This window comes from Tenrec ecaudatus, chromosome 9 (assembly GCF_050624435.1).
Source record: "Tenrec ecaudatus isolate mTenEca1 chromosome 9, mTenEca1.hap1, whole genome shotgun sequence".
NCBI classification, from domain to species: domain Eukaryota; kingdom Metazoa; phylum Chordata; class Mammalia; order Afrosoricida; family Tenrecidae; genus Tenrec; species Tenrec ecaudatus.
The window spans coordinates 78,769,876-78,790,931 of NC_134538.1; the positions used below are offsets into that span (position 1 = coordinate 78,769,876).

Below are 21,056 nucleotides of genomic sequence, written 5' to 3' on the forward strand. Positions count from 1 at the left end.
GATTTTTCTTCCTTTTCAGAGCTCGCTTTAGTACAGGAAGTCAATGGTTTTTGCTGTTGATCTTTTACCCAAGAGTGCAAATTTTTACAACAGCAAACAGCCCCATCTTTCTACTGAAGAGTGTCTAGGGAGTATAAACTGCTGACCTTGAGGCTAGCAGCCCAACTCCTTAAACCATAACACTACCAGTGGTTACGACCAAAAGTTTGGCAGTTTGAAATCATGTGCTTCCTGATGGAGAAAGAACGGGCTTCTTACTCCTATAAAGAGTGACAGTCTCAGAAACTCACAGGGGCAGTTCTACCCTCCCTATTAGGGTCGCCATGAGTTGACATCCACTCAATCAATGGCAGTAAGGTTTTGTTTGCTTGTTTTTTAGTAAACGATCTCTAGGGGCACAGTGGGTTCAAGCTGGGCTGCTAAGTGTGCCGGCAGCAGTTTGAATCCACTTACTGCTCCCAGGAGAAAGAAGAGATCTGTTCCTATAAAGAGTTACAGCCCCTGAAACCCTACATGGAGTCACTGTGATTTGAAATCAACTCGATGACTTAGGGTTTGGGTTAGGTTTATTTTCGGTAAATCACTCAGGCAAATTTGCTGATTCTGTGGATACCTGAAGGCAAAACTTCCCCTCTGACCTGTCTAACACACTAGGCCTATGGGTCAGAAAGAAGCAAATCGAGTCTGAGCTTCTCCCAAGGCAGACTGCAGTTGGAGCATGCCCTTTCGACTGCAGCCTTTAGAATTTAGAGCTATAGATTTTAATCTCTTATGCAATCTATACACTTCTGGGGACACTGTTTCCATCTCTTTATGCCTGCCCCAGAGAATGCTGCACTCTTCAATTTATACCAAGCCAAAATGGTAGTTTGGGCATTCTTGAGAGATTCACATTGTGTTCCTTTGAAATGTTCTTTGAGGTTCAGGACAAGAAAGAAGTGTGAAGGGCAAGATTAGGGCTAGAGCATGGATGGGGTGAGGTTTCCTGAGGGGGTTCGTGTAAGATAGACTGTTCATGTAAGACTCATCCCTTCAGTGGATGAGCAGGTATACGTCTTGGTGGGGGATGCCAAAATCTTTAGCCCCACTCTCCTGGCCTTTATCTCTTCAACACAGGTTTCAATTATCTTAAATCTTCTTACTAATAAGCCCCCATGATTGCCGTGCCTTTCAAGAAAATCTTTTAAGATCACCCCTTTGGAGCCCCAAAAGGCAGTGGGCGTGACCATCTGAGCTGACCTCTCGGCCTTGAATGTAACTTGCCCAGCAGATCCCCTCGGAAGTCCCTAGACTTATTAACTAGACCTTTTCCCCCTCTTTTTTTAAGTCACTCTGAGGTGACCCAAACAAGTGTACTTCTGAACAAACTTGTCTTCAGACTTCCACTGAGCTTAGATACACGTTGAAGCAGGCTTTGTTTGAAATAAACCTGTGTGCACAGGAACTGAAATGCTAGTAACAATCCTTTTGGATTCACAGATGTAGAGAATTACTCCAGTTGCTGAGTGAATGCAAATGAAGGTTGTCCTGCTACACGATACTCAAAACTCCCAAGTAGGAGAATATAAAGGAGGAGAGATTTCACGAACGCACACCGAATAAGCACTCAAATGGGTCCGGGCAGGTGGCACTGGCCTGGTTATATTTAGTTAGCATGTTAGAGATGACAGTACCATTTTATGTATACTACCTCGTCAGAGACTTCAAGACGTCCAGTGAGAGGGACACTGACTGTTGTCATCTGACAGATGAGGAAACTGAGGGCACTCTAGTTTGTGCCCAACGAGAACCAGAAACTGGCTGGCTGTTGAGTCCACTGACTTAGTTACCTACAAAAATTACAGGTGCCTTTAAAAACCAAACATTGATTTTTCTCATGGCTAGAATTCCAAATCCAGGGAATCCGCGCGAAGGGCAGGTCCTCCTTTGTCTCTTTCAGCTTCTGGTTTGGGCCAGTTAACTGTGGCATCCTTGAGTTTCTAGATGTTTCTGCCTCCATTGCCGTCTGTCTCCTGGTTTGTGCATGTTGGCGTTTGCTCCTTGCATCGTATCTCTCAGAAATCAGAACAAGCCTTGGTGTTAGAAGACAGCAAGGCACCCAACCAGTACAAAGCGGCTCAGAAACTGCTGCTGCCAACAAGGCCCACGGGTGTGTTGCGTCCCCACCAACTCCACTGCCTGCATATTTTGACCCCAGGAGGAAGCAACAGCTATGCCCTGCTCAAAGATGGTGGCCGACTGCCCCTGTGTGTGTGTGTGTGTGTGTGTTGCTTTTCAGAATCTTGCCAACATTGTTGTTCTCCACAAGTTCTGCCAGCGTCATCCTCCTGAAAGTTTCAGGAGCCGGATGCGGAAGATCAGGTTATCCGCAGCACTCTCGAGAGCAGTACACGGTCAATAGAGAGCAGTACACATTCAAAGCAGCGCATTAGCCACCATCTGTGAGTGGGGCACAACTGTTGTTTCTGACTCAGCTCAGAAACCACAGGCGACAGAGTTGTGAACCTGTTTGGGGCTCTCCTCCCAAGATATATGGCTTAGGGGCTATGCTACTCTAGTAAGGGCTCATTAACATAACAAAGAAGCCTCACCTCTAATCAAGGTTGCAGTTACAGGTGTGGAGGGTGGGACTTCAACGTTCCTCTTAGACTGAGATGCACTGCCATAAAGTAGATCCCAACTCAGAAAGCCTAAAGGACAAAGTTAAACAGCTTCTGTGGGCTTCAGAACCTTTAACTGTTTACTGGAGTAGAAAGCCTCATCTTGCCCCCTTGCTGGTAGCTGGTAACCCAGCGCGTAACCCATTATTCTACCAGGGTTATTGAACATTCCTTTTCTAAAGCAAGCTCCAAGCTCGCTGCCATCTCATCGATTCCAGCTCATATACTGCCCGTGTGGGTTTCTGAGATTCCCGTGTTAAGGGAGTAGAATGCCTTAGCTTTCTAACGTGGGCCACCTGAGGATTTCAAACTGGCCACCTTGTGCTTAGCAGCCCCATGCATTACCCACTACACGCCCAGGGCTGTCCGCATGCCTTTTACGGGGGTCTAATTCACTGCGCAGCCCTCTGATGTCCCTGAAAAGCAGTACAAAGGCTGTCTTTGGCTCTAGTTGTTCCTGCCTCAACTAGTTCTCTTAACTTCTTTACAGAAGTTGGCAACCCTTGAAGCAGGAGAACGAACAAAGACAAACAGGTAGATGAGGCTCGGGGCCATGACTAAGGGAATATAAAGCCCAAACTACCCATTCTTCTTATTTCCTCATGTATACCCAAGCCCAAGCCAACTCTAAACTGGTGCCACGGGTCAATTCCCACACGCTGGGACACGATCGAAGGCCGAGTAGTACTGCTCCGTAAGTCTTCCAAGACTACGTCTTTACGAGAGCAGATAGCTTCATCTTTCTCCCACAGAGTGGCTGGCGTGTTTGAACCATTGACCTTATGACTAGCAACCCAATGCCTAAGCCCCAGCACCACTACAGCACCCCAACACCCCAGTACCACCACACTCTTACTTATAGTTTCTTCAAATTGATTGGTCTGTGAATATGGTATGGTGGTTACTTGTTGGGTTGCTAACCACAAGGTCAGCAGTTCTAAATCACCAGCTGCTCTTTGGGAGAAAGATGAGGCTTTCTACTCCCATTAAGAGCTACAATCTCAGAAACGTACGGGGGCATTTGTACCCTGCCCTATAAGGTTGCTATGGGTCAGAATTGGCTCTGTCGTAGGGGTATTGTTTTGTGTGGTTGTTGATGTTGAATGAATGTCCATAAAGCAACCACTATAACAATAGCTAACGTTTGTAGGCCACACTCCAGGATCTTCACTGTGCTTTAGGAAAAGCAATTTGTTTAATTCCCATGTAAGGTATCGTGAGCAATTCCCATTTTACAAATAGGGAAGGTGAAGTTCAGAGAGCTCAGGTAATGTTCCCCAAATCAAACAGCCAGCAGGCAGTAAACCTGGACTTGGTCCCAGGTAGTTTGGGGCCAGTACGCACATATTCGTCTATTAAGCTATCTGACTCTTTGAGTTAGGACCTGACTTACGTTTCCATTCTGACGCTGGGAGTGTGCCACGTTGTATTCTGCCTTTATCATCTGCTAAGCAGAGGGTTGGCGGAGTCCTGGTGGTGCCGTGGTTACAAGTTGGGCTGCAATCTGAAAGTTCAAAACCACTGACTGAAAGATGGGCTTTCTACCCCCATAAAGGCTTACAGTCTAGGAAACTCATGGGGGGCAATTCTACCTTGTCCTAAAGGGTCACTATGAGTCAGCATCAACTCCATGGCAGTCAGGTGTTTTGTTTTGTTTTGTGGTGGGGGGTGCAGGGGTGTTGAAGTAGCGAGTTGCACCTGGCACTGCTAAGCAAAAGGTCGATGGTTCAAAGTCACTAGCTGCTTGGAAGAGGAAGATGTGGCAGTCTGCCTCTGCAAAGATGTACAGCCTCAGGAAGCCCGTGGACCACTGTGCTCAGATCTGCAGGGATGCTCTGAGTCAGAGGATGTGGCAGCAGCAGAGGGGGTTTGTTGTTGCCTGGGGGCAGTGGGTCGAAGCGTTGTTCCAGGAGCTTGATAGACATTTCACTTGTGATTCTTTTCTAGATTGATAGGTCTTTCTTCATAGCCATTCAGAGTCTGGATGATCCCCTGAAACGTGTCCCTCCTGTTGATATTTGAAATGCTGGTGGCATGGTTTCCAACTTGCTAGCAACATGCATGCCACCGCAGTATGATAAACTGACAGGCCGTGGCAATCTACTCTGGAAAATTAGCCAATGAAAACCTTATGGGCCACAAGAGTTATCTGATGCCACATTGGAAGTTGAGCCCTCTAGGTTGGGGGACCTCCTTCGTGGCTGCAACAAGGAACTCAAGCATGCCAATGATCCTGGACATGGTGGGACATTTTGCTTGGTCATCCTGGTGGCAAAACGAGTTACATGTTGAGCTGTTAGCCTTAAGGTTAGGAGTTTGAAACCACCAGCTGCTCTGCAACAGAAAGATGAGGGGGTTCTAGTCCAGTGAAGAGATACAGTCCTGGAAACCCACAGGGACAGTTCTACCCTTAGGGACAGTTCTACCCTTGCCCATGAGTTGGAAAGGACTTGTTTGTGGCAGTGAGTTTGTGTTTGACCCTGGGGCCACTAAATGTGGAAGCAGATTTGCTTACGTTAATAGTTAATAGCCAGAGCAACAATTCCTTCACGTTTGAACGCAGATTCTGGAGGGAGCCCTGTGCAGGGAGGCCCTTTTTTAGTTCGCAGCAATTCCTGGCCCTTTGGAAAGCTACTGAAGACTCCAGGCCAGACTTTGGGTGACGGGAGAAGAGACATTTCTTGGCCCTCTCTCCTCATGGTTAGAACCCGGCCTGATCGATCTCCTTCCATGTGCTTGGCCGTGTTATCTCATGTCATCTCCCATTGAGTTCATCCTGCCTTCTGCCCATGGCCTCCTCACACCACCCAGGTAGATGGAGGCAAGGCTTCTATTGAAACACCGGGTGGCGGCACTAAGACGCTGCAGGATTTCCTTCTGGGCTGGTGCAATCGGACCCCTGTTTGTTGAGCCCGGCTGCCTGCACATTAAGCGAGCCTTGACGATCAGTGGGTCACGGTGTTTGTCCAGTGGTGGCCAAGGAGAGCTTCCTCGGGATGCTTTGGGAGGGTTTGTGTTACGGTCATGCTGCTTCCCCAGCTCTGCTCTGCCGTGGAGGCTTCTCCTGTGCTCGTGACAACTTTGTTCTCTGCCTCTCTGGCCCAGGGCCCCTGCCCAGCCTTGCGGCCTGTGGGAGCCCTCCCTGCCCCCAGTTCCCCTCCCATCGTCACTCTCCTGATTTCCTGTTCACACTCATGCATCACCATCATTATCCCTGGCTGGTGGGCTGTCTCCTCTGTGAAATCATGTGCTCTGAGAGGCCAAGTTCTCCTTTCCATTCCCGGCTCTACTCTAACCCCAAACTCATTGCCATCGCATCCGTTCTGACTATACAGACCTTCTAGGACAGAGCAGAGCTGCCCCTGAGAGTCTATGAGGTCATTACTTTATACAGAGAGAAAGCTCATCTTTCTCCCAGACTGCTGTCCTCTCATACCTCCATCCCTGCTATGATATCGTACTTCTATCTCAACTGGGTGGCGGGCCCATATTCAATCAGGTCCATCAAGTTATTCCCGCTCTTTATGGTCCCAGATGTGTCAGCGTGGAATCATGCGCCGTACAGTTTGTAGCGACTAATTTTTTGCCTGGAGTTTGCCAGGTCTTTCTTTCAAGATAGCTCTGAGTGGACTCAGGCCTTTAGTCTTTCGATTATCAGCTGAAGGTGTGAACTGTTGTCCCACTCAGGGACTCAGCCTGCATCTCACCCCAAATCCTCTGCCAGCCAGTTGATTCCAACTCACAGTGACCCTACAGGGTGGGGTTGCTGAGTCTCTACATCTTTCTGGGAACAGAGAGCCCACCTTTCTCCAGAGGAGCAGGGGGCTGGTGCAACCATGGCCTTGAGTTTAGCGGTCTAACGTGTAACCTACCATGCCATCAGAGCTCCTAAAGTTCTCGATAAGTATTTGTTGAATGAAAGAACCAGAGAAGCCTCGGCCAGCCAGGGGGGTGGCAGCGGTAGACTTCCTAATAGAAGTTCTTCCTCCAAATCCAAGCCCTGCCAATAAACCTTGCCCTGTTGTTGACGCCTCAAACTGGCTTTCATCCAAGCAATCCATTCAGATTCAGAGCCAATCACAGGGCAGACGAGAATGGCTCCTTCAGGTTTCTGAGACTGTGGGTCCGTAGGAGAGGACACAGCATCATTTCTCTCCCAGGAGCTGCACCTGTTCTAGGAATCTTTCTTTGTGGCTGTTGTTAGCATTGGTGAAGTGACCTCTGACTTGCTGCCTTCACCTCGGTGTCCCCGTGGGGCGTGAAGTTGCTGTTGTCCCTGTGACTGCATCTTTAATGAATTCCATCAGGAATGCATTTGGGGGCTCTCAGCGAAGGGGGATCTGCCACCAAAAAGAATGGATTCTTTGTTGTGCCTCTCTTGGGGAGCTGTAGGACTACTGGCAGAGACCCCAAAAGTCAGTCTGTCTGTCTATCTGTCCATCCGCCCATCCATCCATCCCTCCCTCCCTCCCTCCCTCCCTCCCTCTATCTTCCTCTCTAACTCTCTATCTGCCCACTCGCCTGTCCATCCCTCCATCTACATCTCTCCACTTAACTATACTTGTGGACTTGGCAGTATGATAGGCATCTAAAGACAAACAAAGGAAAGGCTTCTCCATTCAAGGGAGTCTCTGTGCATTGGTGAGATAATATCACAATAAAATCACAAGATAATAGCCACCAGCACAGAAAGGTAGTGAGCAAAACAATGGCTGCATTGCTGTGCAGTTGGAGCGCAGGTGGTACACACAGTGGGGAGTGTTTCTGGGGGCAGGGGAGGGTCTCTGGGATTTAATGAAGGCTCCAGAAGACAGGCTTTGGCCTTGTGTCTTAGCATGTATTATCCCGTGGCTTCAGCTAGTGGTCACAGCCCTTTCTGTTTTTCCAGGTCCAGCCAGAAGATGCTCCAGTACTTCTTTGGCTACAAGGAGGGCCAGGAGGCTCCTCGATGTTTGGTCTCTTTGTGGAACATGGACCTTATGTTGTCACAAGCAACATGACCCGTAAGTACTGCCGGGACTTCATTTTTCCAGTGGCGCATTATTTTTTGGAACCTCCTATCTGCTCCAGAAATAATTTAGAGTAAACACTGAACCACTCAGAATAGCTCAGCAGTTCTAGAGTACGGAAACTGAAACCATCTGTCCGAGCAGGAGGATGCCCCAGAGGAAAGGTCCTGCCTGGGCTGCTTTCTCCTTTGAAATCTGGGTGAAAGGTTCTAAGCTAGTTTCGCAGAGACTGGTACTGATTCAAGCAACTCCAACTTCATGAAAACACTCGGTTTTTATTACTATTTGGGAGAGTTCACTTGTGTGGGCTTCATGGGTGGAATAATAATCTGAATTGTTTGTGGCTCAGTCACACAGATAGTCTGGGATCTTGGAAGCAAGATACTTCCAAGGATTAGAGTTAGGACAACAGAAACACGGAGATGGAGCAATTCTGATTTTTCTTCTAGCTCGGTTTTGTTGTCGTTGCTATTGTGCTTCTCTTTGTGGAGATGGTTTACTCTTCCCGTGTCAGAATCTGAGCGGGATTCAGCACGGGAGTTTCCCAGCCAGTTTCCCTGAGGCTGTGGCAGAGAAAGCAGATTCAAGAGGCCTGGATGTTACAACCAAGCAAGCATCAACCACCAGTTGCCTCAGTCAGGCCAGGTCTGCCTCAGATGGATTTCACGTGTTCCAGAACGAAACTGCTCCCTCAGATTTTGTTGCTTGTAATTTTTCTGAAGCAGACAGTCAGGCTGGATGGGTTTGAACCACCAACCTTTAGCTTAGTAGTTTTTCAAATTGTTTGCATTACCCTGGGACCTAATGGATTGGAATTAAACTCCACCACCATCAAGCCGATTGTGACCTGTAGGACAGAGTAGAATGTCCCTGTAGGACAGAGTAGAATGGTGCCACTGGGCTACATACCTGTATAGGTCTACATATATAATATAGATATAGATATAAATCTTTAGGGGAGCAGAAAGCCTCATGTTCTTCTGCAGAGCCTTTAGTGCATCAGTTCTCAACCTGTGGGTCACGACCCCTTTGGGGTGTCAAATGACCCTTTCACAGGGGCCGCCTAAGACCATCAGAAAACATGTATTTCCAATGGTTTTAGGAGCCGAGACACTGTCTCTAGGCGAGTCCGCCCACATACAGATACACCCACATACAAGTACCCATGCTGTACCATGCTTCAAGAAAATTTTCATTTATTTGTCATTACGAATAAATATTTCACAATACATAATTATACATTCTTTGTGATTCATCACTATGCTTTAACTATGTTCAATGTGTAACAATGAAAATACATGCTGCATATCAGATAATTACATGGTGATTTATAACAGTAGCAAAATGACAGTGATGAAGTAGCAATGAAAATGATTTTATGGTTGGGGGGGTCACCACAACAGGAGGAACTGTATGAAAGGGTCACGACATTAGGAAGGTTGAGAACCACTGCTCTAGTGGGTTTGAACTTCTGGCCTTGCAGTTAGCAGAACCATGTGTCTAGGTGGTCGGTGGGTTTTCATTGGCACATGAATTTGCTTCCAAGCTTCCATGGGGAAACCCTCTGGGTTGAAGAAGGAGGAGGAAAAAGTAGGGGCCTTGGTGCCCAATCTCCACTGTGAGAGTCCCTTGTCCATGTCCGCTGACATGGCCAGGATAGGTGGCCCGGCCCGTTTTATTCAGGGCACAGACTCACTTCTTCTCTGTCTTCACAGTGCGCCTCAGAGACTTCTCGTGGACCACCACGTTCTCTATGCTGTACATTGACAATCCCGTGAGTACGCAGCCCTGGCCGCGTGGGCTAGTCTTCTGTTTGTCTGTTTAGTGAGCGCATTTTTGAAAAGGGATGTACGGATTTCCTTCTTTTAAAAACAGAATTGAATCTATCAAATGAAAACCCTTCAGAGGCTGTTACTGTGCATCACTTCGCCGGAGTCTGGGGAGTTCCTTGTGGCTTCTCCTCTTTCCCATTGCTTAATCCCATTGCCTAATCTTCTAAGACGTTCTGCTCACAGCGCTCTGCCTTCCAGGGTGAGCGTTAATTTCCTCCCACTGCAGATCTCGAGTCCCCACACTAGCATACTTCTGCATGCTATCAGGAGAGACCAGGCCCTGGAGAAGCGCATCGTACTTGGGAAAGTAGAGGGCCAGCGATAGAGAGGAAGGCCTGGACAAGATGAATTGACACAACGGGCTGACGCATGGCAACCATTGTGAGGATGGTACAGGCCCGGGCAAGTTTCCTTCTGTTGTGGAAACGGCTGCTATGGGTCAGAACCTACTATATTCTGAACTTTTAATCTTTCCAACAGAGCCCTTGATTTCAGAAGTCAAAACTGGCCTCTTATCACGGAGAGTAAAACAAAGATGTCTCTTGGGGAAGTGATTTTGAATTTGCCTCCCCCAACAACTCAATAGGAGAGTAACTTTTAGGTCAGCTTCTGCACATTTGGGATACCTTCACCTCACTAAGTTCTCTGGCTTCTCTCATTCCCCAGGATGGTTCAAAAGACAAACTTGATAAGAAAGCAAAAATAACACCTTAATATTCTTGTTCTTCACCCACCGCCCTGTATTATCAAATAGCCTATCTTGGAGCCTTGAGGGCGCTGTTGGGTAAGCCTTGGACAGCTAACCGAAAGGTCAGCGGTTCAAACTCATCAACCAGTCCTCAGGAGAAAAGATGAGGCTGTCTGCTCTCCTTAGATCCCCTCTCTAGGGTCGCCATGGGTCAGAATGACATTGAAGGCAGTGGCATTGGCTCTAACTGCCTATTTCACTGAAAATGGAATGGAATGCTTCCTTGGTGGTGGTGGTTGGGATAGGGATGGGGAGTGGAGACAGGAATCTCTACATCTGGCTAGTACTGTGATTGTTATACAAATTATTGACATGCAATTACTAGTCACTTTTACTCTTAATCTATTTCCCAGGTGTCCATGAGCACCTGAGTGTTAGGAAATATTAGTTCAACATCATCCATAATTATATTATTTTAAAATGCCGTATCTACTGAAGGTTAAGTGGCTAACTGGTCCCGCTTCTCATGAATAAAGGAAGAAATGGATGCATATAGCGCTCTCTCTCACCTCTGCTCTGATACACATGTCAGATCGAATTGTGAGACAGGAAGTGGGGAGGATAATGGGGGATAGCATGCTTACAGTCGCCAGAGACCCTGAAACACAGCAAGCAGGGCTACTCAGAATGGAGTAACCAGGGATGGGCTAACCAGAGGTAGAAAATGTAGAAGAGGGCTTATGTAGGCATGCAGGGTGGGGTTTAATGAGGTTTTTCCAGCGTTCCTGGGGACTAGACATTGTGATTAATTCTGCAAAGTTGTGGGGTAGATGAGTATCCCTATTTTGGGGGTACCCAACCCTGGGGCAATTATGATGGGTGCCTACTAGAGTGGGAGGGTCTGATAAGGAAAGTGGTTGGAGAGAGATGTAATTAGCTGCCCAAGAAGGGGAAGGGACTGGCCTTTATATTGAGTCTCAAAACTGGGTCAAGACAGCCTGGGAAGAACATAGCATTGCAGTCTCCAGCCTAGAGAATTCCTTCCTGGTAGAACGGAGGAATGCGCCCTGTAGGTTTCAGAGGGAAGAACACACTGAGTCTTCTGACGCTGCGGCAGGGCTCAGCATGGGGACTGCCTCCTTCCCTACGTCAGCCGATGGCAGCGTCCCCACTGCTGCAACAGGGCAGCTCTGCGCTGGACACCGAGGTTCCTGCTGTGCTATCGGGGCTGCGAGGAGCCTAGAGAGAAATAGGTGCAGACCAGCAGCCTCCCGTGACACTTAAAACAGGCACCGTCATAGCAGAAATCTGAGGTCAGAGGTTGCCCTTGGAACAAGGTCAGGTTCCCTCTAGGTGGGATCTGGCTGCAGGGCTGTGAGGTGTGTGTTTGTTTCCCTGTGGTCACTCCTGTTCATTTATCTCGCCTCAGGTGGGCACCGGCTTCAGTTTTACTGACGATCCCCGGGGATTCGCAGTCAATGAAGATGACGTGGGGAGACATTTGTACAGGTAAACTGCTCGGTCTTCTTCCGACCAACTGTCTTTCTATTTCATTAGAAAACTACCGTCCAGCAGGAGAAGGGTTATTGTATTGATTCTTGTAGTACAACTCATACATGTTTTGAAAGGGTACTTTTTCATAGGGAACACACACACACACACACACACACACACCTTTTTATTGGTTCCAGTTCGATACAGTAGACCTGATCAATTACAAATCACACACAATCGATAATTGTGACGATGCCTCCGCAGAGAGCACAGCAAGACAAGCTAAATCCTGAGGGCTTGTTTTTCCTATGGAGTCTTTTTAAGAAACAATGGAAGCGGGACTGTTTTTTCTTTTCTTTTTTATTTTTCAACTAAAGATTCATCCCTAACTTCTCAACCAGCTGCCTGGGAGCTGTCTGCCCGCTTTCCAGCTTTATATTTAACTTCAAATTTTGCCTGCAGGTGGATTTTCAGATTTTTTTTGTTTGTTTGTTGTCTTTATTTCTCGGGACCTTCCTCCTGGGGCCCCTGAAGGTCTGCGAGCAGACTGCCTGCACTCCCCTGAATGCGCCTCTTGACTCACCTGGGTCGGCACCTTAGCTTGTTAACGGGCCACGTCTCTTTATTTCACAAAGCTTTTCTTGGGAAGGAGAATGTAAAATTCTAAGCCTGATCAAACAGCATACATATAATTCATTCCTTTCTTTGTCTTCTATTTCTTTCTTTCTTTAAACTGTTTTGCTGGCATGTAGTTCACAAATCACACAATTTAATAGTTCAGTTACACGCAGGAGAGTTGTACAGTCACAACCACAATCAACCTTAAACCACGTTCGTTATTCTTGTACTCAGGATTCCCATGCCATTCCGCCCCCAACCCACGTCTCCCCTGCCATAGCCCCAAGGAACCACCATCCGGTGACAGTCTCTGTGGGTTTACCTATCTTGGAATTCATACACAGAGAGTCATCAAAACAAAACAAACAACAACAAAAAGCAAAACCAATAAAAAACAACCTTCAATCAACCAAAAAGAAAGCAGAAAATATTAAGCACTAGAACAAATTTAAAATGGATCACAAGGGAGTTCAAATGACAAGGTGCTAAATTTTTAACTTAACCGCATCAGCCGTAACCCACTTTCCAATGCATTCACTTTTGTGTCTTGCTTGTTTGTGTAAGTACAAGAGACCTTTCTCTCTCAGTCAGACCGTCCAGGGTATACATTCTCCCTAGAGACAGAGTCCTGAATCACTTGAGAGCACCAGGGCACCAGTTTGGGCATTATCATAATTTATAATTTAATAAAAGAAATTCTCCTGGTGCACCGGAAAGGTTAATTATCCTCCTCAACACACACACACACACACACACACACACACACACACACCATCCTCCACACCCCACTCATTCTGCCATTTACTGGTGTGTAAACCTAATCCCAAAGGTGAAGGTGAAGGTGAAGGTGAGGGAAGGTGAAGGTGAAGGTAAGGGGTGGGTGGTCAGAGCCGTTGGATCTCTGACACAATCCCAGTCCCCCTTCTCCCCCTAGGATGGACAGTTCCGAAGGGAGGAATGAGAAGCCTCTGGGTCTTTGCTCAGCATCCCCTGCCTCGCCCCCCTCCTGGTCCAGAAAGGGACATGGCTGTTGCCTTTGACACTTTGATTTTCCACATGCCCCATTATTTTAATCTTTATCAGTCAGTTCCCAGGGGCCCATCCTGGGGGCTCCCCTTTTGCTTTGGGTACACTGGGTCCTCTGAACCAGATTAGCAGCCCCTCTCTCAGGGGTGGGGGGGTGTTCCCCTAGTTCGCCCATCTCTGGCTTGATTGCCCCACGTGCTACTCAAACACACTGTCTTTCTCAGTTAACTCTGTGCCTTCTCCTTCCCTGGATCCTCTGCCTCCCCCACCCCCCTCTTTTGGCTTTAGTCCAAACAAGTTCAGTTGTTTAACTAGCAAACACCCAGAGGGCAGAGGTTCTGTATGACAGAGCGGCATCCAGGCATCCACCCTCCTTCCAGAGGCAGAGCTCTGCAATGCCCCTGTTCCTTTTTTTTTTTCTTTTCTTTTCTGTCCCAACCCTCCCCCAACAATACCCCTGCTTCCAGTTGACCCTGCACGGATGTTGACTGCTGACATGTGGTACAGTTCCTCTCGCATGACATGTAAAGGGGGCCTATTTCAAAGCATCCATTGTTTATAGCTGGTTTAGTTCTTTTTTTGCTTCAGGCTCCTAGAGCTGGAAAATAGCTAATCAAGGGTAGTGCAGAAAACTGATTTCAGCTGTTTCCTTTAGAGTTTACAGTATTTATTTCCCTTTGTGACTACAGTCTCCTCTCCAGCTGCCCAGATGGGTGTCTGGAATGAGGAGGTCGCTTGGTCAATGGGCTACTGCAGATTAAAAGACTCAACTTTTCTTCTTCCTTTGAAGCCCATCGGTTCCTTTTTGTTCCTCTGAAAATCTCATTTCTTTTGACTGTAAATAGTGCAGGGCTGTGAAGGACAGATCACTCTCGGGCATCTCAGACTCACATTCATGCTGCTGTGTGCACGCTCAGAAATAAAATGTTTCCACTAACAAACGGTTTAATTATCTTAAAATAGTTTAAAATTTTGTATTTCTAGAATATAGCAGCCCTGGTGTCCCAGTTGCTGACCCAATTGCTGCTAATCACATAGTCAATAGTTTGAACCCACTAGCCGCTCCTAGGGAGAACGAGGCGGCTCTCTGCTCCCATAAAGATGCATGCAACGTGCAGGATGTGAAGGCAGAAAGTGGGACGCAGTTCTACTCTGTTCTGTGAGCACTGCTGCGAATCGGAGTGGACTTGATGGAGGGTGGGTTTGGTGTTTGGGTTTTCTAGGACATGTGCTGAAGCCATGGTAGTCTTTCTGGTTTTAGAGGGAGGGGATCATTGTACCAGGAATCCAAGCCCAATTCAAAAGCTAATTTGGCAGGAGGGATCTCATTATAGATGTCAGATGGATCTCGGCTGAGAGCTGAGAATACTAGAAAGATGTTTACTTGTGTTACCGACTAGGCAAAGGCACTTGACTGAGTGGATGATAATAAACTATGGATAACATTAAGAAGGATGGGAATTCCAGAATGCTTTGTAGGGTGCTCACGCAGAACCAAGAGACCCAGAAATCAGAGACCCAGAGACACTGGTAAAGAACAAGGGCATCCTGCCTCGTTTAAAGTCAAATGAGTTGTGGGCCAGGGTTGTATCCTTTCAGCATACTTATTCAATTTGGATGCTGAGCAAATAAATAATCCATGAAGCTGGCCTATAGGAGACGAACCTGGCATCAGGATGGGGGGAAGATTCACTAACAGCCCGTGGCACGTAGGTGACTCAACCTGGCTTGCTGAAAGCCGTGGAGACTGGAAGCACTCCCTGGAGATCAATGACTCCTTCCTTCAGTGTGGATCACGACTCACGGCTGGACTAAGACGACATCATGGTAAAGGAGACACCAATGAAGTTGTCATGGATTTCATTTTATTTGAATGCACGATCTGAGCACTCCTGGCGGCAGCAGTCAAGGAATGAAACACCTTATCGCATCGGGCACAGTGGCCATAATGGGATCTATTTAAAGTGTTAATGAGCAGAGATGTCACTTTGAGGCCTCTACAATGTGCCCGATCTAAGCCATGATGTTTCCCGCGGTCTCCTGTGCATGTGACAGTTGGGCAACGAAGAAGGTAGCTGCAGAAGAGCCGATGTACTTAAACGAGGGTCTTGGTGAAAAATGCTGAGCGTATTATGGGCTACCAGAAAGAACAGGCAAATCTGTTTTGGAGGATGCAAAGCCAGAATGCTCTTTAGCAGCGAGGATGGCAAGACTTCATCTCAGGTACTTTGGATAAGTTATCAAGAGGACCAGCCCCCAGAAAAGGGGGGCCTGCCTGGCACAGTGGCTCAACACTGGCCTCACACATAGCCCGGCTCAGGACCTAGCAGCCTCGCTGTCTGTTGTACAGAGGGCTGCTGTGCGTCAGGGCTGACTACACAACACCTTGCGACAATAGCACCTTCCTTCCTCCCCTACTTGCTGGTCGCCTACGATGTGCTAGGCACCACTGGGTGCTGGCGACGCAGCACTGCACAAGCCTAACCTAGCTCCTCTTCTCATCCAGGAGCATGCCCACAGTGCCTCCCTTACCAGCCACACGAGGATGCTGCCACTGGCACGCACGAGGAGGCAACGGGACTGCTAGGCTAAGCTTCTTAACAATGTGACCATGGGACCGTTCCGTGCATGATACTGGCCATTACATCATGTGGGAGGGGTCGGGAGGAGGGTGGCTTGGGCAAACTCAGTGTAGAAGGAACCGAAGTTGGTCCCTTCCTTTGGCCGCAACAGCACAAAACCTCCAAGACAGCTGCTGAGCTTGTTTTTGTCCATCAAATGGTCAGTGGCTGAAGGTACATCTTGCTCTACATTTATGGGTCAGAGTTTTTGCTTATATTATTTAAACCGTGACTCCTCTGAGTGTCTTTGTGGTACTTAGCGTTATGGCGCCACTAGCTAATTCCGAGTGTACTTTGGGTCTAGAGCGAATGATCATTTCCACAACCTTCTCTCCCCTGCTCCCACCAACTTCCCCTGGAAGAAATCATCTGCGGGTAATTTGCCCCCCTCGTCTCTCTCCCTTACATCCCTGCATTTTCCTGTTGCTCTTTCCTGCTCCTTTTATGCCAAGATGCATTTGCTGAAATTCTGCTTAGTAGACAAGGCCTTGACCCAGTCAGTGCCACCCTGGATGTAAGAGGAGTCAACACAAGTGATAGCTGTTGCCTCCTCAGCCATGTGTATCAGAGAGTGAATGCACAGATCACTCACTCACACACACACACACACACACACACGTGTGGTGTGCCTCATATGATCAGTTTTAGCCATTCTGTCTCTAAAATTTGAACTTTTCACATGGGTAGGGGTCCAGTTGTGAGCAATCTCTCATCATGGATTAAGGAGAACCCAGATGGCATCGCTTTAGTTCCGTTTTAATTAGCAAATGGAATATGTAAATCTAATTAACTACATTTGCCTTTTCCATTCTTTATTCCCCCATTAAACCATCTAAAGAAAACACCAGCCGAGGGTCCCCTGCTATCAGTCAATTACTTCTCCTGGTCTTCCTGTGAAATTAAAACTCAGGGATCACGTCCTCAAGTGGGGAATTCCTGAGAGACTTCAGCTGGAGAACCTGGAGAGATTTTTTTCACTTCAGTGAGGACTGCCAGATAATAGAATGCCCAATTCAATCTGAATTTCACACAAATAACGGGTACTTTCTTGAGTGAAAAGATGGCACTTGCAGTATTTGTGATGAATGTGAAACTGCCCCCCACATCCGAAAATAAATGCACTGCTATTGAATCGATTCTGATTCATTTATGATATACTCACACGCTCCCACCCAATTGATGCCGACCCATGGCCACCCTCTAGGACAGGGGAGAACTGCCCCTGTGAGCTTCTGAGACTGTCACTCTGTACGGGAGTCAAAAGCTCCGTATGTCTCCCCAGGAGTGCCTGGTGGTTTTGAACTGCTGAGCCTGAGGGTCAGCCCCAAGCCTAACCACTAGGCCACCGAGGCTCCACTTAACACACGGACATACTCATGTGCGCACACACACAACCACACACATACACATCTACACCAATATATATCACTTAACACTAATATATGCAGAATGTATCTGACATGCAAGTGTAATTAGGCACATTGTGTTTTTATTTTCTGTCTGGAAATCCTAACAACCCCGCAGCAAATACTCCAGGAACGTAAGCTTTTAGCTCAAGCATAAGACAGAATTGGGATGTACTATTTGATATTGTCTAGCGCTGTTTCAACTGGGGGAGGACAGTCGTTTTCCGACTGAGGCTGGAGGCAGGAGTGAGGGTGTGAACTCCTCCTTTGAGTCCACGGTGGGGCCAGGGTGTGGCCAGGCAAACACGGATGCTGTCTGACGCAGCTTCCTAGGGTGAGGTGCTACGTGGCCACTCTACACAAAACATACCAAGATGCCCTGAGACCTAAGCTAGTGTCTGGTATTGAACTTGCTGGAGCCTCTGTCAATGAAGAGGTGGCTCCAGTGACCTGCCCCTGCCTCTGTGAGGAACCCTTGCACTGTCCCCTCTTGCCTTCCATCTTCACTGCAAGGTTCTCACTGGCTCTGAGCCCCTTAGCAGGGGCTTCTCAGGCCTGCGACCAGGGTCAAGGCACTCACCCTGCTGAGTTCCACAGGATGGAGGTTCTCTTCTTGAAAGATTTGTGAGAAGACCCTCAGAGCCACCCTCTTCTGGTTATCACACAGTAATGACTTCAGCCTATTTAAACTATTTTGTTTAGCGTAACTCATGAAAGTGGCTGTTGGCATTTAAAAAGTAAATGTGATTTTTTTTTTTTGGCACCTAGAAGTCACTGCGTATCTGCTTTCATTTGTCACAATGGAGCGGTGATAAACACACTCTTCAATGACAGACACACTGACATTCTGGGAGCTCAGAAGCATTTAGGGACCCTAGAGAGAGAGGATGGTAAAGAAGTGAGGTTCTTATTACACACCACAAACTTGGGTCAACGGAACCCAAGCCATGGTATTTTCCATCGCCTCCTATGCGTGTGAATGGTGGACATTGAATAAGGAAGACTGAAGAAGACTCGATGTTGTGAATTGTGCTGACGAAGAATGTTCAAAGTACCACAGACTGCCAAAAGACAAATGGCTCCGTCTTGGAAGAAGTCCATCCAGAATGTTCCTTAGAGGCAAGGATGGCGAGATTCTGTCTTATGTACTTTGGACATGTTACCAGTCTCTGGAAGAGGCCATCATGCTTGGGAAGGGAGGGGGCAGAGGAAAACACTCAACAAGATGGTCTGGCACAATGGCTCAACTATACAATTGCGAAGTTGAGGCAGGACCGGGTGGTATGTCATGTTGTTGTCTATAAGGTCACTGTTCATTGGAACTGACACCATGGCACCCAACAACCACAACCACAGCCACATGGTTAGTTACGACATGCTTGCTAACGAAGAGTCTGGAGAGGCTTGTGGATTCCGTGGCAGCATTCACCTAACGATGAAATAAGCTTTGTAAAAGGACTCCCTGAGAATCGCTAAATAAAAATCCCGTATCACTTGCTTGCTCATGGGTCCCCTCAACAAGAAGGCGATCCAACTTGGTCACCTTGAGAAAGGGAAGGTGTCCAGAGTCTTGATAGTGGTGGGCACATTGTAGTTGTTGGGGTGGGCTCACTGTCCTGTTGGGGGTAGGCTCACTGTAATGTTGGGGTGGTTCACTGCAGTGCTGATGCAGGCTGCCAAGTATTGATAGTGGGCTCACTGTAATGTTGGGGTGGGGTGAGCTCTGCACCAAACACCGAAAGGACCCGAGGGTCTATGGTGTTGGAGAGTGAGTCAGAGCTGCAGGGGGAGGGGACACCAAGGTAGTGGAGTCACTAGGCTAGTGTCACCCATCGCCCACCAGACAGATGCTAACGGAGAAGGGAGAAGCCGTAGCCACTAGCTTCTGTGTGTGTGTGTGTGGGGGGGTGTCTGCCAGCTGTCCCCATCCTAAGGGGTGACATGATGAGTCACCATCTCGAGTGGCACTGGCCCTATTGTTCCCGCTGGTGTTGATATCCACTTGTTTCAACTTTCACGACCACAGAGGAAGCCCACAGACATGTTCTAACAGGGCACAGGGCCTGGAGTGCTAGGAACAGACCCCCGCGGGGAGCTCTGGTCTCGTGGCATGGGACCTGAGACAAGTTCATGGTGGCCACACAGTTGACACCCGTTGGCAGAGGGTGAGGTCTGGTGGCACTGCATGAAGCGATTCTGATGCTGTGTCCTATGTTTTGCCTTCCTTTTTTGCAGTGCGCTGATTCAGTTTTTCCAGTTGTTTCCTGAGTACAGACAGAATGAATTTTATGCGACTGGGGAGGTGAGTGAAGTCATGGTTTTCCATGTACCTCAAGCATCTATGGGTCTAAAGTAGATTTTCATGGCTTTTGTAGTTTATCTCTTCACCGTTTATGTATGTATGACTATGTAGAACTATCAATGTGTCACGATATGTGTATGAATGGCATACAATATGTATTTATATTATGGGTCTTTGAAAAGTTTGTGGAAAAATCCCAATGTTTTCCTATTCCATTTTTACAGGAGCTTTGTAAAGGCTCCTCATATTAATTCATCCCGCATTCACAATTCTCCAAGACACTTTTAAAAACAATTCCAGAGCCCAGTCAAGGTCCCTACATTACACTGATTTGTCATGTCAGTTCTCCGCCTTTGTTGTTGCCATTCCTAGTGGTGTTATTTGAAGCGTTGGGGTCAGGTGCTTGTACGTACTGTTCTCACGCACATGTTTTGACTAAGTCTAAGCAGGGAGGAGAGACCCAGGCAAATTCAGCTGCTGTTTTCCATGGAACCACACAGGGAGGAATCGAATGTAAGGTTGTCCCATTATTGACGATTCTAAACCCTACCAATTGGCCAGAGTAGTGTTAGCGAGATCTTGCTATTATAAAGATACACTTTCCCCAATTTAAGTTATAAATAATCTGGGACCATGGGAGCCTCCTGTTCCCCCAAATCTTGTCACTCGATAGTTTTAGCACATCCCTCTGTGAATCAGTTACGGCCCTGCAGGTTGTCAAATGATGAGTTTGCTCATCTCTCTTTCTCTTGCTCTCAGCTGGTACCCTTCGTCAGAAAAAGATCTGTATCTTAACTCTCTGACTGTCATTTCCAAACCAATCCAGTCAGTGCCAACTCGTGATTACCGTAAAGCAGGGCAGAGCGCCCTTGTGGGCTTTCAAGACTGTAATCCTTTCCGGGTGCAGAAGCCCTGCCTTCCTCCCAAGGAGTGGCCAGTGGTTTCCAACAGCTGACCTTGTGGTCAGCAGCCCAACTCGAAGCCCACGGTGCCCCGAGGGCTCTCCCCCCCCCCCCCCCAAGACGCTGCCGTCATTCAACTTAGAAAATATCCCTTTGACTCCTAGGATGTGAGCCTTAATCTGAAATGTCAACTTGTGCTGGATGTGTTAAAATTCATTGTTATTGTTTTTAATGTTTCTATCGTTTCAAATCTGGTCAGTGGGAGGCCATCTTGTACTTTTCTCGTCACCGTTCTGAAATGGGCTATTTATCCAAGGAACTTTGGATAAATCTAGTGGGGAATGATAAGTAAAAACCAAGAGCTGAGTTTCAAGTGTGCTCATTGTCACTGGGACGTTATTTCTTGTAGAGGTCGTCTGTGGCAGAATTAGGAAGCAAAATAACTTCACACCGATACATATGAGTCTAAGTCAGTAACATAGCATTCTCTTCTCTGTT

The 21,056-nt window shown here is 47.6% G+C and overlaps 1 protein-coding gene across 2 annotated transcripts in view; it reads left to right on the top strand.

The window, feature by feature from the left end:
* Positions 1-21,056, top strand: part of CPVL (carboxypeptidase vitellogenic like) — a 122,925-nt gene that overhangs the window by 29,931 nt on the left and 71,938 nt on the right. For both annotated transcript variants that reach the window (XM_075557566.1, XM_075557567.1), the window contains exons 3-6: positions 7,549-7,663; positions 9,385-9,443; positions 11,619-11,698; positions 19,590-19,656. In XM_075557566.1, coding sequence (XP_075413681.1) covers positions 7,549-7,663; positions 9,385-9,443; positions 11,619-11,698; positions 19,590-19,656 — 321 coding nt within the window. The remainder of the gene's footprint in view (positions 1-7,548; positions 7,664-9,384; positions 9,444-11,618; positions 11,699-19,589; positions 19,657-21,056) is intronic.